Raw genomic sequence first — 12,891 nt, forward strand, 5'->3', positions numbered from 1 at the left:
TTTTTTTTTTTTTTTTTTTTTTTTTTTTTTTAATCCATTCGGCCAGTCTGTTTCTCTTAATTGGAGAATTTAATCCATTGACATTCAACGTTAATATTGATATTTCTGGACCTGTTCTTATCATTAAGTGAGCCATTTTCTTAGTTGCCTTTTATTCTCTTTTAACTGTCCATCTGACTTTTTAGTTTTCCTGGTATAGTACTCCCTTCAGAACCTCTTGAAGACCTGGTCTGGAGTTGGTAAATTCCTTCAAATTTTGTTTATTCGAGAATGTTTTTCATCTTTTTTTCCCATATGAAAGATAATTTTGCCAGGTATAGTATTCTTGGCTGAAATTGTTTTTCACTCAACACTTTGACTATGCTTCCCCATTCTTTCCTACATTGTTTCCGCAGAGATCTGATGTTAGCCTGATGGGATGACCTTTGTAAGTAACTTGGAGTTTCCCTCTTGCCAACTTTAGTATCTTGTCTTTGTCTGTTGTTTTTGCCATTCTGGCTATGATGTGCCTTAAAGAGGATCTTCTTGTGTTGATTCTACTTGGGGTCCTATGTATTTCTTGGGTCTGGATATTTTAATGCCTTTCTAGATTTGGAAAGTTTTCTTCTAGGATTTCATGGAATAAATTAACTAGGCCATTATTATTTTCTTCCTCTTCTGGAATACCAATTACCCGGAAATTGGGGCACTTGATGGTATCCAGTATTCCTTGTATATTATCCTCATTTTTCATGGTTGTTTTCTCAATCTTCTTGATACTTTTTTCTAGGTCAGATGTTTTGTCTTCTATGTTAGAGTTTCAATCTTCTGCCTGGTCTAACCTACTTTTAATGCTTTCAAGGGAGATTTTGATTTCCTGTATCACATTCTTCAACCCTAGAATTTCCATCTGGTTCTTGTTTAAGATATCCATTTCTTCTTTCAAGTCATGAAAGGAGTTCCTCATCTCCTGAAGCTCCATCTCTTTTCTCTTCCATCTCAGTCAGTTTGGTCATTACAAATATTCTAAATTCCTTATCAGACATGTCCATGACGTCCATTGTATTGACTGTGGGTGATGTGGGCTTGAGGATTTCCCTTAAAGGAGAGGCCTTTTGTTGGTTTCTCATATTTCTTGAGCCTCTGCGATTGTTCCTAATCATCAGGTAATCTATATGTTGTTTCCTAACTTATTAAAGTTATTTCTGAATGTTAAAAGTTATACAGGATTAACAATTGATGATATCTCTTATGGTTGGCCTACCTGTTGCTCCCCCTTACCCTTTACACTGTTGCCACTAGTCCTGGATGTCCCCAAGTCCTCCCTGTTTCTAAGGAGTGGTGAGCCTCCAACTGGCCTAATAAGCAACACCTCAAGAGCAAAGAAAAACAAAACAGAAAAGGAAATCGCAAGGCGTGCATTGCACGCTACATGCTATTCAAATCACTAAAATTCAGAGAGTCCACAGGCAAGTGGGGAAGGACCAGAGGATGAGTGACTGGTCGGGGAGGTTGGGCTTGCAGCCTCTGGCTGCCTGGTGTCCGGAACTTCTGACTGGTTTGATCCAGTTTGCGGGTGGGGTGTGGTACAAGTTCATCATAAAGTCTCATGCAACCAAGCAAAGGTCCAAGGAGGAGTAGGGGGTGGGGATGTGTGAAGGTCCAGGGCGGTCGGGCCTGGTGTCAGGAACTTCTGGCCAGTTCCATCCGGTTTGTGGGTGGGATGGGGTGCGAGTTCATCTTAAAGTCCCATGCCACCAACCTGCGGTCCAAAGAAGAGTAGGGGTCAGGATGCACGAAGGTCTGGGTTTTTCGGGCCTGCAGCCTCCACTATGGGTTTTTCATATAGCTTTTATTGTGTTTAGAAATGACCTGTCTATACAGATATTGCTGAGAATGTTGATCATGAAGCAATTTTGTATCTTATCAAATGCTTTTTCTGCATCGTTGTGCCTCAGAGAATTGGAAAAACAACAGCAAAACATCAAAAAAAACTCCAGGAGAAAGGAAATAATAAAGATACAAGCAGAAATAAATAAAATAGAAATTAAGCAAACTATAAAGAAAATAAATGAAAGTAAAACTGGTTCTTTGAAAAGATAAACAAAATTGATACACCACTAGTGACACTTATTAAGAAGAAGAGAGAAAGGAACCAGATAAATCAAATCTGAAATGAAGCAGGCAATACAACAACAGACATAGTAAAATGCAAAACATCATTAAAGGATACTATCAACAACTATATGCCAAGAAACAAGACAATCTGTATGAGATCAACAAATTCCTGGACACATATATTATACCAAGTTTGAGCCAGGAGGATATAGAAAGTCTGAATAGGCCCATAACAAGCCAGGAGATTAAATAAGAATAAATAACCTCCCAACAAAGAAAAGCCCTGGCCCTGATGGCTTCAACTCTGAATTCCACAAAACTTTCAAAGAAGAGTTAACTCCCATTCTACTCTAGTTATTTCTAAAGATCCAGTAGTGTGAATCTCTCCCTAATTCATTCTATGAAGCCTCTATCACCCTTATCCTTAAAACAGATAAGTACAGGACAAGGACGGAAAACTGTAGACCAATATCTCTGATGAATATAGATGCAAAGATTCTCAACACGATATTAGCAAATTGTATCCAGCAAGTTATAAAAATGATTATACATCATGATCAGGTAGGCTTTATTCCAGGAATGCAAGGTTGGTTCAGCATACACAAAACCATAAATGTAATACACGATATTAACAGGAAAAAAGATAAAAACTTTATGATCACATTTGACATCTCAGCATATTTCAGTTCCATGATGGGGTGGCACTAATCTCCGAAATCACTCCAAGAATGCAGTATTGCTTTTGGTTTGATATTTCCTAGGTAGTGGTCATTCTATTGACTTTGCTTGGCCTTTTTAACCATAATAACCCTCACCGTATAGGTCAATGAACCAGTAAGGGCATTCTGCCAGGTGCTAAGTATATCTATCTCAATCATGCATTCTAAAACTGGAGAAATAGCCACAGGAGCCATTTGGAGACACACTGGGCCCACTATGAGATGGGACTGAGTTAAAATTCCATTAATCATCTGACCTCCATGAGCCTTGAATGACTGGTGGATCACATTGATGTTTTGGATCTCCAGAAATTAGTATCAGTTTAGAGCCCATATCTACAACAGTAGTTCCCAAAAGGACTGAAATATTTTCCCAATGAACAATTTTTTTGGTAAAAGGTCAGGAATCCCTTTGGGGAAGGCTATGAGAAAGAATAACCATATAAATTTTTCTTAGTGTTTTGGGGTCCCTCCCCAAGAGAACCTGCCTCCCCTTCATTCTGACTCTGTAAACTGGCTCAAGTCTGGGGAATAGATTGAGGGGCCTTGACTGATTTTATGATTCAGGTGAGTCTTTTATTCACATAACCTAAAATGTTTCTGCTTATACAGATCAAGTAAGAATTTAGTATGCTTCCTACCTACTTTATTTCTGGGAATACAGTGATCAGCTAGGTAATGTCACAAGTCTGAACAAAAGTTAGACTATTCTGATTGAAGCTACTTTTTTTTTCATTTATTTCTATATTTCCTTTTAATCTCTGTATATCTTTACAGTGTACACCATGTTTTTTGTGACTCTCCTGTCCACCAGTGAGTCTCCTGAAGAGTACATGGAAGTACTACTTGAGACAGAGATCTGAGTCGAGAGGGAGAGGCCATCCCAGGAATGTGCCTGCTAAGCCTCTATTGTCCTCCATATTTATTGGGGCAAAAGAGGAAGGAAAGTTAATTTTAGAGAAAGTTGCTTCTTAGAGGATTAGAAATATAAGGGTAATTCCTGGAATAGGGTGGTTTTAGTATCAATAAGGAGGGTATGACTAAATGACGCTAGAGGCTGGACAATGCATCTTGGAATTTTGAGAACACATCCATAAGATCACACACCCATTTAATGACCTTCTGTCATTTTTGAGAAGGAAGGCAAGAGGTTAGGCATTTTCACAAACATTTTCCCTACAGTCATTCATTCAGAGTTTATAAATCTAAGGTGTTCTAAAAGCAAGACATTTCTGCTGTTTCCTAACAGTTATTCCCAGCATGAATTCAGTACATATTAGTCAAGTCAAAGGCATTATCATATGCATTATCATCAGCAGATAACTTTTCATTTTTGTGTCTATTAAATGTTTTATTTGTTTTCCTCATCCTCTCTCTCCCATCTCCTAGTTCCCTGCTCTACACTGTTCCTAATACCTACAGTTTCCCTCCTTGCTAGTAATACCTTCCAATCTTTTAGTTTCTGGTTTGAATGCAGACATTTTGTATATATTATGCATGGACGTACAATGCATGTCTCTCATAATTTGGCTGCCTTCACTTACCATTAAATCTTCCTTATCTGTCCATTTTATATTGAATGTCACACTCTCATTGCTTTTTATGGCTGGGTAGTTTTCCATAGAGTACATATGAAGTTTAATTAGTACATCTGTTCTTGGATATTTGGGTTGATTCCATGTCTTAGCAATTGTGAATAATTCTGCAATAAACATGAATGTGCAAGTGGTTTTCCAACTTAAGGTTTTCCTGTCCTCTCAGTAGATAGGTAAGAGTACAATTACTGGGTTGTATGGTAGTTTGATTTGGTAGTATCTGAGGAACCTCCACATTGTTCTCCAGAGTGATTGTACTGATTTTCATTCTCACCAGCAGTGTAGAAGTGTTCCCTTTTCACCACAGCCTTGCCAGCACCTATATATATATAAAATCTTAGCCATTCTGACTGGGGTTAGGTGGTCTCTCATTGTGGTTTTGATGTGCATTTACCTTATGTTAAGAGATGATGAGCATGTTTTCATATACTTTTGGCCATTCATATGTCTTCCTTGGAGAGTTGTCTGTTCAGCTCATTTGCCAATTTTTTATTTGGATTATTGTGTGTGTGTGTGTGTGTGTGTGTGTGTGTGTGTGTGTAGGTAACATGTTTCAGTTCCCTGTATATTCTAGTTACCAATGCCTTATCTGAGGCATGGTTTTCAAATATATTCTCTCATTCTAAGGTTGTCTCTTCACTCTAAATATTCTTTCTTATGCCATATAGAAGCATTTTAGCCTGATGTAGTCCCATTTTTCTATTTTCGGGATTATTGCCTGTGCTTTGACGGTCTTTTCTAAAAAAGTCTTTGCCAGGTCTGGAAGGTGGAATAGTTATCAAGGTGCTGGACTCCCATATGGCCAATTGTGGTTCAAGTCCCAGATGTGGTGCCTTGTTTTCTCACTTTCCCTCTCCTACTCTATTTCTCTCTCTCTGATGAACACATGTGCCCTAGTTTTATAGATTGTAGTTTTATGTTTAGATCCTTAATCCATTTTGAGTTTATTTTTGTTAATGGTGAGAGATAGAAGTCCAATTTTATTTTTCTGCAGGAGGCTATCCAGTTTTTCCATCACCATTTGCTGAAGAGGCTTTCTTTCTCCCACTGGGTTGTCTTGTGCCCTTTGTTGAAAATTGCTTGATAAATGTTTTGAGGTTTATTTCTGCCTTCCCAATTCAGTTCCATTGGTCTACCTGCCAATATTTGTACCAATGTCACACTGCTTTGATTATCATAGCTTTGTAATATATTTTGAGGTCAGGGAGTGAGATGTCTCCTAATTTATTCTTTTTGCATAATATTGCTTTGGCAATACAGGAACTTTTATAATTCCAATAAATTATATGTTTTCTGTTTCTGTGAGGAATTTCTCTGGTAGATTGATCATAATTGCATCAAATTTGTAGATCAATTCAGGTAGGATTGACATTTTGATTATATTTATTCTTCCAATCCAGGAACATGGATTGTCTTTCTACTTTTTGGTATCATTTTCCATTTCCTTTTTAAGTGCTTCATAATTTTCCTTGTAGAGGTCTTTGACTTCTTTGGTTTGATTTATTCCTATATATTTTATATTTTGAGGGACTATTGTAAATGTGATTGCTCTATTCAACTTTCCCTCAGTTTGCTCATTGTTGATGTATTAAAATGGTATATACTTTTGTAGGTTGATTTTGTATCCTACCACTTTACTGTATTCATTTATCACTTCTAGGAAGTTTTTTTTTTTTTGATATGTTGGGATTTCTATGTATATAATCATTTCATCTGTAAATAGAGATAATTTTATTTATTTTTTTTATTTTACTATTGGAATGTCTTTTATTTTGCACTCTTTTCTGATTGCATTGGCTAGGACTTCCAGTACTATGCTGAACAGGAGTGGGAAAAGTAAGCAGCCGTGTCTTGTACCAGTTTTTAGTGGAAAAGTTTCCCCAGCTTTTCCCTATTCTCCATTTTCCCCATTTATATTGACTATGGATCTGTTCTATATGGTTTTTACTGTGTTGAGAAACATCCCTTTTATGCTGATTTTACTGACAGTCTTGATCATGAAGGGATGTATTTTACCAAATGCTTTTTCTGCATCAATTGATATGAGCATATGGTTTTTATATTTCCTTCTACTAATGTGATGTATTACATTTATTGTTTTGCATATGTTAAACTACTGTTGCATCCCTGGGATAAGGCCTACCTGGCAGGGTGTATACTTTTTTTTAATGTGTTGTTGGATATGATTTGTTAGTATCTTTTTGATAATTTTTTCTGTCTGTGTTCATCAGGCATCTGAATCTTTACTTTTCCTTTTTAGTTATATCTTTGTGTAATTTTGAATTCAAGAGGATGGAGGTTTCATTTAATGAATTTGGAAAGGTTCCTTCCTTTTAGATCTTTAGAAATAGTTTAAGGAGAAGTTCTGGTAATATCAGAAGTCTTGTCAGGTGCACCCCAATCCCTGCAATTTTGTCTTTGGAACCCAGGATTCCCCCACCCAGCCATACCAGGTCTCCCACCAGGCCTCCTGCTTCCTGAGCCCCATCTGCCAGGATGCTGAGTTACAGTGAAGATACAAATATTATTGGACACATTCAAAACACAGCGCATTTGCCTTTGGAACCTAAACTGCCCCCCACCCCCCCAACCAGGCCAAGTCACCCACTTCCTGAGTCCTGCCTGCCAAGAATTTGAGTTCTTGTGCAAGCTTGAGTCTTTCTGGGAGCATCCCAACCTCTTCAGGCTTGCCTTCATAACCTGGGAACCTCCAGATCATGTGTTCAGGACTTTAGATTCTTCACCAAGTCCTATCTCCTTAGCTCATCCCAGCCCATCAGGAGCTAAAGATTAGGAAGAAGACCCAACCACCTGAAGCTACCTAAATAAATTTTAACATCTTCTGGTCTGAAAAAGTCAGCCCTCTAAGAAACACACCTTGGGGGTCCAGCAGGTGTCATGGTGGTTAAGGTACTTGACTCCCATATGGCTGACTATGGTTAGAGTCCCAAACCTGGCAGCTTAGTTTGTGACTCCACCCCTCTCTCTTTTTTTCTGTCTCTCTGGTCAAATTAAATTAATAATTAAATTAAGTAAACAATTCTAAAACACACACACACACACACACACACCTGGGATCTAGGGCTGGTCTTCCCTCCTCTGACAGTACAGAATCTACTACAATAAATAGGAAGAAGTGAATACTGCATCAGATAACCAAAAATAAGTGCAGAGACAGAATAAACATTAGATAGCCAGGAAATAGCTCTCCTCTTAGGGAATACAATGACTCCACACCAAAAATAGATAGCCAAAAAAATACACAGAAACGTTAGAAAAAGAAGTCTAAACACTTATTGTCACAAAACTCAATGTCATAAGTGAGAAAATAGTCAATTTCAGGAAATGAGAAAATAATTCCAGGGCATGAAATGGAAATTCTATAAAGATACAGAACCCTATAAAGTAATCAAATGCAACTTCTGGAAATGGAGAATATGGTACAGAAATTAAAATCTTCCTTGAAAGCATTAAATTAAAATCTCCCTTGAAAGCATTAACACCAGATTAGACCATGCATAAGATAGAATTTCAGACCTGAAGACAAAGTCTCCAACATAGACCATAGACCAAACCACACCAACTCTAGAGACACATGGAAAAATTCCAACCCAATAAATAAAAAGAATTCTCAATAGAAAATAGAACCAACATAAAAATATCTTCCTCACAGCATATCATAGCAAGATTGATAGAAATCAAAGTCAATGACAGATTCTAAAAATGGCAAAAGAGAAATGTCCAGTTGCTTACACAGGGTATCCATTTAGGCTAATATCAGACCTATCAACTGAAACGATGCAGGCAAGGAAAGAATGGGAGGACATATTCAGAAGATCAAAAATAAATTCAACCAAGAATACTATACCTGGCAAGATTATCCTTCAAATAAAAAGAACAAATAAATCATTCTCAGATAAACAAAACCTAAATTAAATCACCAACTAGACCAGCTCTTCCAGAAGTACTAAAGGAAGTACTATATCAGGAAAACTAAAGAGAGACAAACAGAAATAGGAGAACAAAAACAATGAGAAAACCGCTAACAAAATCGCAGGGATAAGTCTGCAAATAATTAAAATAATGTTGAATGTTAATGGTTAAACTCTCCAATTAAAAGATGCAGGCTGGCTGAATGAATTAAAAACAACAGGATCCCTCAATACACTCTTAAAAGAAACACACCTGGACCAGGACACTTGGGCTTGGTATCAGTAGGCCTCTTTTGGTGAGTGCACCCTCACCTCCCATCATTATCTTTGGAACTTACACCACTTCATCTACATCCACCCAGTGCTTCCTGCTGCCTGGGCTCAGGCTCAACCCACCCGCTTGGAGACAGGAGCCAGATCTCATTGATAAAGACATACATAGACTAAAAGTGAAGGGCTGGAGAAAAATATTCCATGTAAATGGAAACCAAAAAAAGGCTGGAGTTCCAATACTGATATCAGACAAAATATACTTTAAGAGAAAAGATGTAAGAAGAGACAAAGATGGACTTTATATAGTACTAAAAGTACATGTTCACCAGGAAGATATAATGCTTTTAAACATCAGCACACCCAACAATGGAGAACCCAAATAAAGACTGTTAGATTTCAAGGGAGACATAGACTGCAACACAATAATCATCAGGGATCTCAACACCACACTGTCTCCTCTGGAAAAATCATCTAGAAAAAAAAAAACAATAAAAAGATACAAGATCTAAATGATACCATAAATTAAATTGACTTGACAGACATCTATAGAATCTTTTATTCAGTAATCACAAAATATACATTTTTCTCACCCCCCCATATGAAACATTTTTGAAGATTGACCACATGACAGGGCACAAAGCAAGCCTTTACAAATTCATATGTATAGAAACTATCCAGCAGCTTTTCAAGCCACAATGGAATCAAACTTGAAATAAACTACAGAAAGAGCCCTTGAAAATACGCAAATACATGAAAACTAAACAACCTACTCCTTAGTGGGACTTTACAACTACTGAAGAAATTAAGTCTGAAATCAAAAAGTTCATAGAAACCAATAACAATGAACAAACAAGTGTTTATAACCTATGGGACAGTAAAGGCTGTCATAAGAGGGAGGTTCATATCAATTAGTGTCCACAAGAAAAAAAAAAGTTAGCAAATAAACGACTACACAACACAACTCAGGGAAATGGAAAACATCTTTTTCAGGAGAAAACAAATAATAAGGGTTCAAGCAAAAATCAATGAAATGCAGAATAAAAGAACTATACACAAAATAAATGGAAAAAACTGATTCATTAAGAAGATAAACAAAACTGGCTCTGACCTAGTTGGCAGTGGTATGGCTAAATGCACCAAGAAGGTCGGCATCGTTGGTAAATACAGGACCCGCTATGGTGCCTCCCTCTGGGAAATGGTGAAGAAAATTGAAATCAGCCAGCATGCCAAGTACACCTGCTCCTTCTGTGGCAAAACTAAGATGAAGAGACGGGCTGTGAGGATCTGGCACTGTGGTTCCTGCATGAAAACGGTAGCTGGCGGTGGCTGGACCTACAACACCACTTTGGCTGTCACAGTAGAGTCTGCCATCAGAAGACTGAAGGAATTGAAAGACCAGTAGAAGTTCCGTAGACCTTTGGAATATCACTAGCCTACAGTAAATGGGTTAATTTATGTAATTAAAAAAAAAAGAAGATAAACAAAACCAATACACTGTTAGGCACATGAATCAAGAACAGAGAAAGGGACCAATAAAACAAATAAGCAAGGAAATAGGCAATATTACAACGGACATAACAGAAATACAAAGTATCATCATAGAATACCATGAGTGATTATATGCCAACAAACAAGAAAACCCAGAGGTGATTGACAAATTTCTGGACGAATTTGACTTACTTAGATTGAACCAAGAAATAGAAAGCCTGAATAGACCCTTAACAAGTCATGAAGTTGAGTTCGTAATCAACAGTCTCCCAACAGAGAAAACCTCAGGTCCTGATGATCTTACTCTGAATACTACAAAACTTTTAAAAAAGAACTAACCCCAATTCTTCTCAAATTATTTTGAAAAATACAAAGGAATGAATGCTCCCAAATCCATTCTATGAAGTCTCCATCATCCTGATTTCAAAAACAGACAAACACGTAACAAAAAACAAAATCATCAGTTCAGTATCCCTGATTATTATAGATGTGGAATTTCTCAACAAGGTACAAGCAAATTGTATAAACACATTAAAAATATTATACATGATGACTAGGTAGGCTTTATTCCAGAGATATAAGAATAGTTCAACATAAGCAAAACAATAAATGTAATGCATCACATTAACAGAAGGAAAGACAAAACCATATGATCATATTAATTGATGCTAAAAAAGCATTTGGTAAAATACGACATCCCTTAATGATCAAGACTCAGCAAAATCAGCATAGAAGGGACATTTCTCAACACAGTTAAAGCTATCTATGATAAACTCATAACTAACATCATACTAAATGGGAAAAAAACTAAAAGCTTTTCCACAAAATACTAGAACAAGTAAAGGCTACCCACTTTCTCTGCTCCTATTCAACATAGTACTGGAATTTCTAATGAATGCTATCAGACAAGAGAGTCAAATAAAAGGCATTCAAACAGGGAAAAAAAAGGAAGTCATCTCTATTTGCAGATGATATGATTCTATACATAGAAAATCCAACACAATCCACAAAATAACTCCTGAGACTGATAAATGCATACAGTAAACTGCCAGGATACAAAGTCAACATACAAAAACCTATAGCATTTTATATGCCAACAATGAACAAACTGAGATAGAATTGAAGAAAGCAACCCTATTTATATAGCTACAAAAACAATATGATATCTAGGAATAAAGTTAATCAAAGACGTCAAAGACCTCTACAAGGAAAACTATGAAACACTTTGAAAACAAATTAAAAATGGTACAAAGGGAGTCTGGCAGATGGAATAGTGGTTGAGGGCACTGGATTCCCACATGGGTTCAAGTCTCAGACCAGGTGACTTGTTTTCTCCCTTTCCCTTTCTATCTCTCTCTCTGTCTGGCCAAATAAAAAAACAATAACAAATGGAATTAAATAAATAAATAATTCCTTTTTTAATGATATAAAAAAGTGAGACCAGGAAAGAAGACTCCTCCATTGCTGCTAAGAACTAATCATTTCAGGGAAAAAAGAGAAATGGAGATTTTATACTGATAGTCCAGACTCCAGCCCCCAAACTCCAATGGTAAGGTGCCCCTCTAGCCTTCTCTGTTTCTTCTGTCTCTCTCTACCTCTCTCTCTCTCTGTCTTTTCATTTTTTAGTAATTTTTTTCTTTTTAAAAATTTTTAAGGTAAATTATTCTCTTGGCTTTCATATCTTCCTTTATCTTGCTAATAATCCCATCTCCCCTACCCCTCCAGGAGAGGCAAGAAGCAGGCCTTCATTGCTGCTGAAAACTAGTCATTTCACACCACATGGTTTTTTGTTACTTGCTTATTAAAAGAATAAATTTTGTTTTCTCTCTCTCTCTCGCTCCTCTCTGTCTCTCTCTCTCTTTTTTTTTCTCTTTCTCTCTCTCTCTCCCTGTTTTCCTATTCTTTTCCTTTTATCTCATCACTTTGCTCCTCAATCTCCATTTACTGTGTTTCTAGACAGATCTAAGGGAACCATAGCTAAACATCCAAATACTATTAGAGTTAATATATTCCTCAATATCCACTGAATCTGCTGCACAAAGGGATAAAAATGAAAGAGCAAAGAGATTCCAGATCACCTCCTTCTGCACGCTCCTGAACGCTCAGAATGAACTTCAAGAATTAGATGAACTGCACCATCCATCAGATGACTAGAAATCACTGCAAGGACACAAGAAATATGGGAAAGCAAGAAAATACCTCTCCTCCAAGGGAAATGAATAGCTCCTCTTAATCCACAGACAGTTCAATGAAAATCATGGAAATGTCTGAGAAAGAATTTAGAATATTCATAGTGACAAAGCAAAAAAAAAAAATAAGATGGAAGAGAAGAGAGACAATGAACTGCAGAAGAGGCAGGAAAAAGAAGCTGATGAGTTCCAGGAGGTGAGTGAATTCTTGCAAGATCTAAAAGAGGAAATATACACTATAAAAAAAGAATCAGATGGACCTGTTAGAGATGAAGGCTATAATAGAGGAAGTCAAAATCTCCTTTGAAAGTACTAAAAGCAAATTAGACCATACCAAAAATCGAATCTCAGACATAGAAGATAGAATCACTAGCCTAGAAAAATCCACCAGAAAGACAGAAAATTGCCCTAAAAAATGAAAATAATATACAAGAAATACTAGATACCATCTAACGTCCAAGCATCTGGATAATTGATATCCCAGAAGGTGAAGAGACTCAAAAGGGCATTGACCATCTATTCCATGAGATCCTGGAAGAAAACTTTCCAAATCTAGAAAGGCATTCAAATATCCAGACCCAAGAAATACAGAGGACCC

At 36.9% G+C, this 12,891-nt stretch overlaps 2 protein-coding genes across 2 annotated transcripts in view; both read left to right on the forward strand.

Moving 5' to 3' along the window:
- ZDHHC15 (zDHHC palmitoyltransferase 15) overlaps window positions 1-12,891 on the forward strand; it is a gene marked incomplete at its 5' end in the record, with an annotated part of 115,960 nt that overhangs the window by 6,877 nt on the left and 96,192 nt on the right.
- On the forward strand, window positions 9,715-10,018 carry LOC106734119 (putative 60S ribosomal protein L37a). Its single transcript, XM_014585051.1, has one exon. The coding sequence runs from the start codon at window positions 9,740-9,742 to the stop codon at window positions 10,016-10,018; it is 279 nt and encodes a 92-aa protein (XP_014440537.1). The 5' UTR covers window positions 9,715-9,739.

The sequence above is a fragment of the Tupaia chinensis genome, unplaced genomic scaffold (genome assembly GCF_000334495.1).
Source record: "Tupaia chinensis unplaced genomic scaffold, TupChi_1.0 Scaffold148734_1, whole genome shotgun sequence".
Classification (NCBI taxonomy): Eukaryota; Metazoa; Chordata; class Mammalia; order Scandentia; family Tupaiidae; genus Tupaia; species Tupaia belangeri.

Excerpts from the sequence above, each read along its gene's own strand:
- LOC106734119 (XM_014585051.1), top strand. The coding sequence starts at position 9,740 with ATGGCTAAATGCACCAAGAAGGTCGGCATCGTTGGTAAATACAGGACC.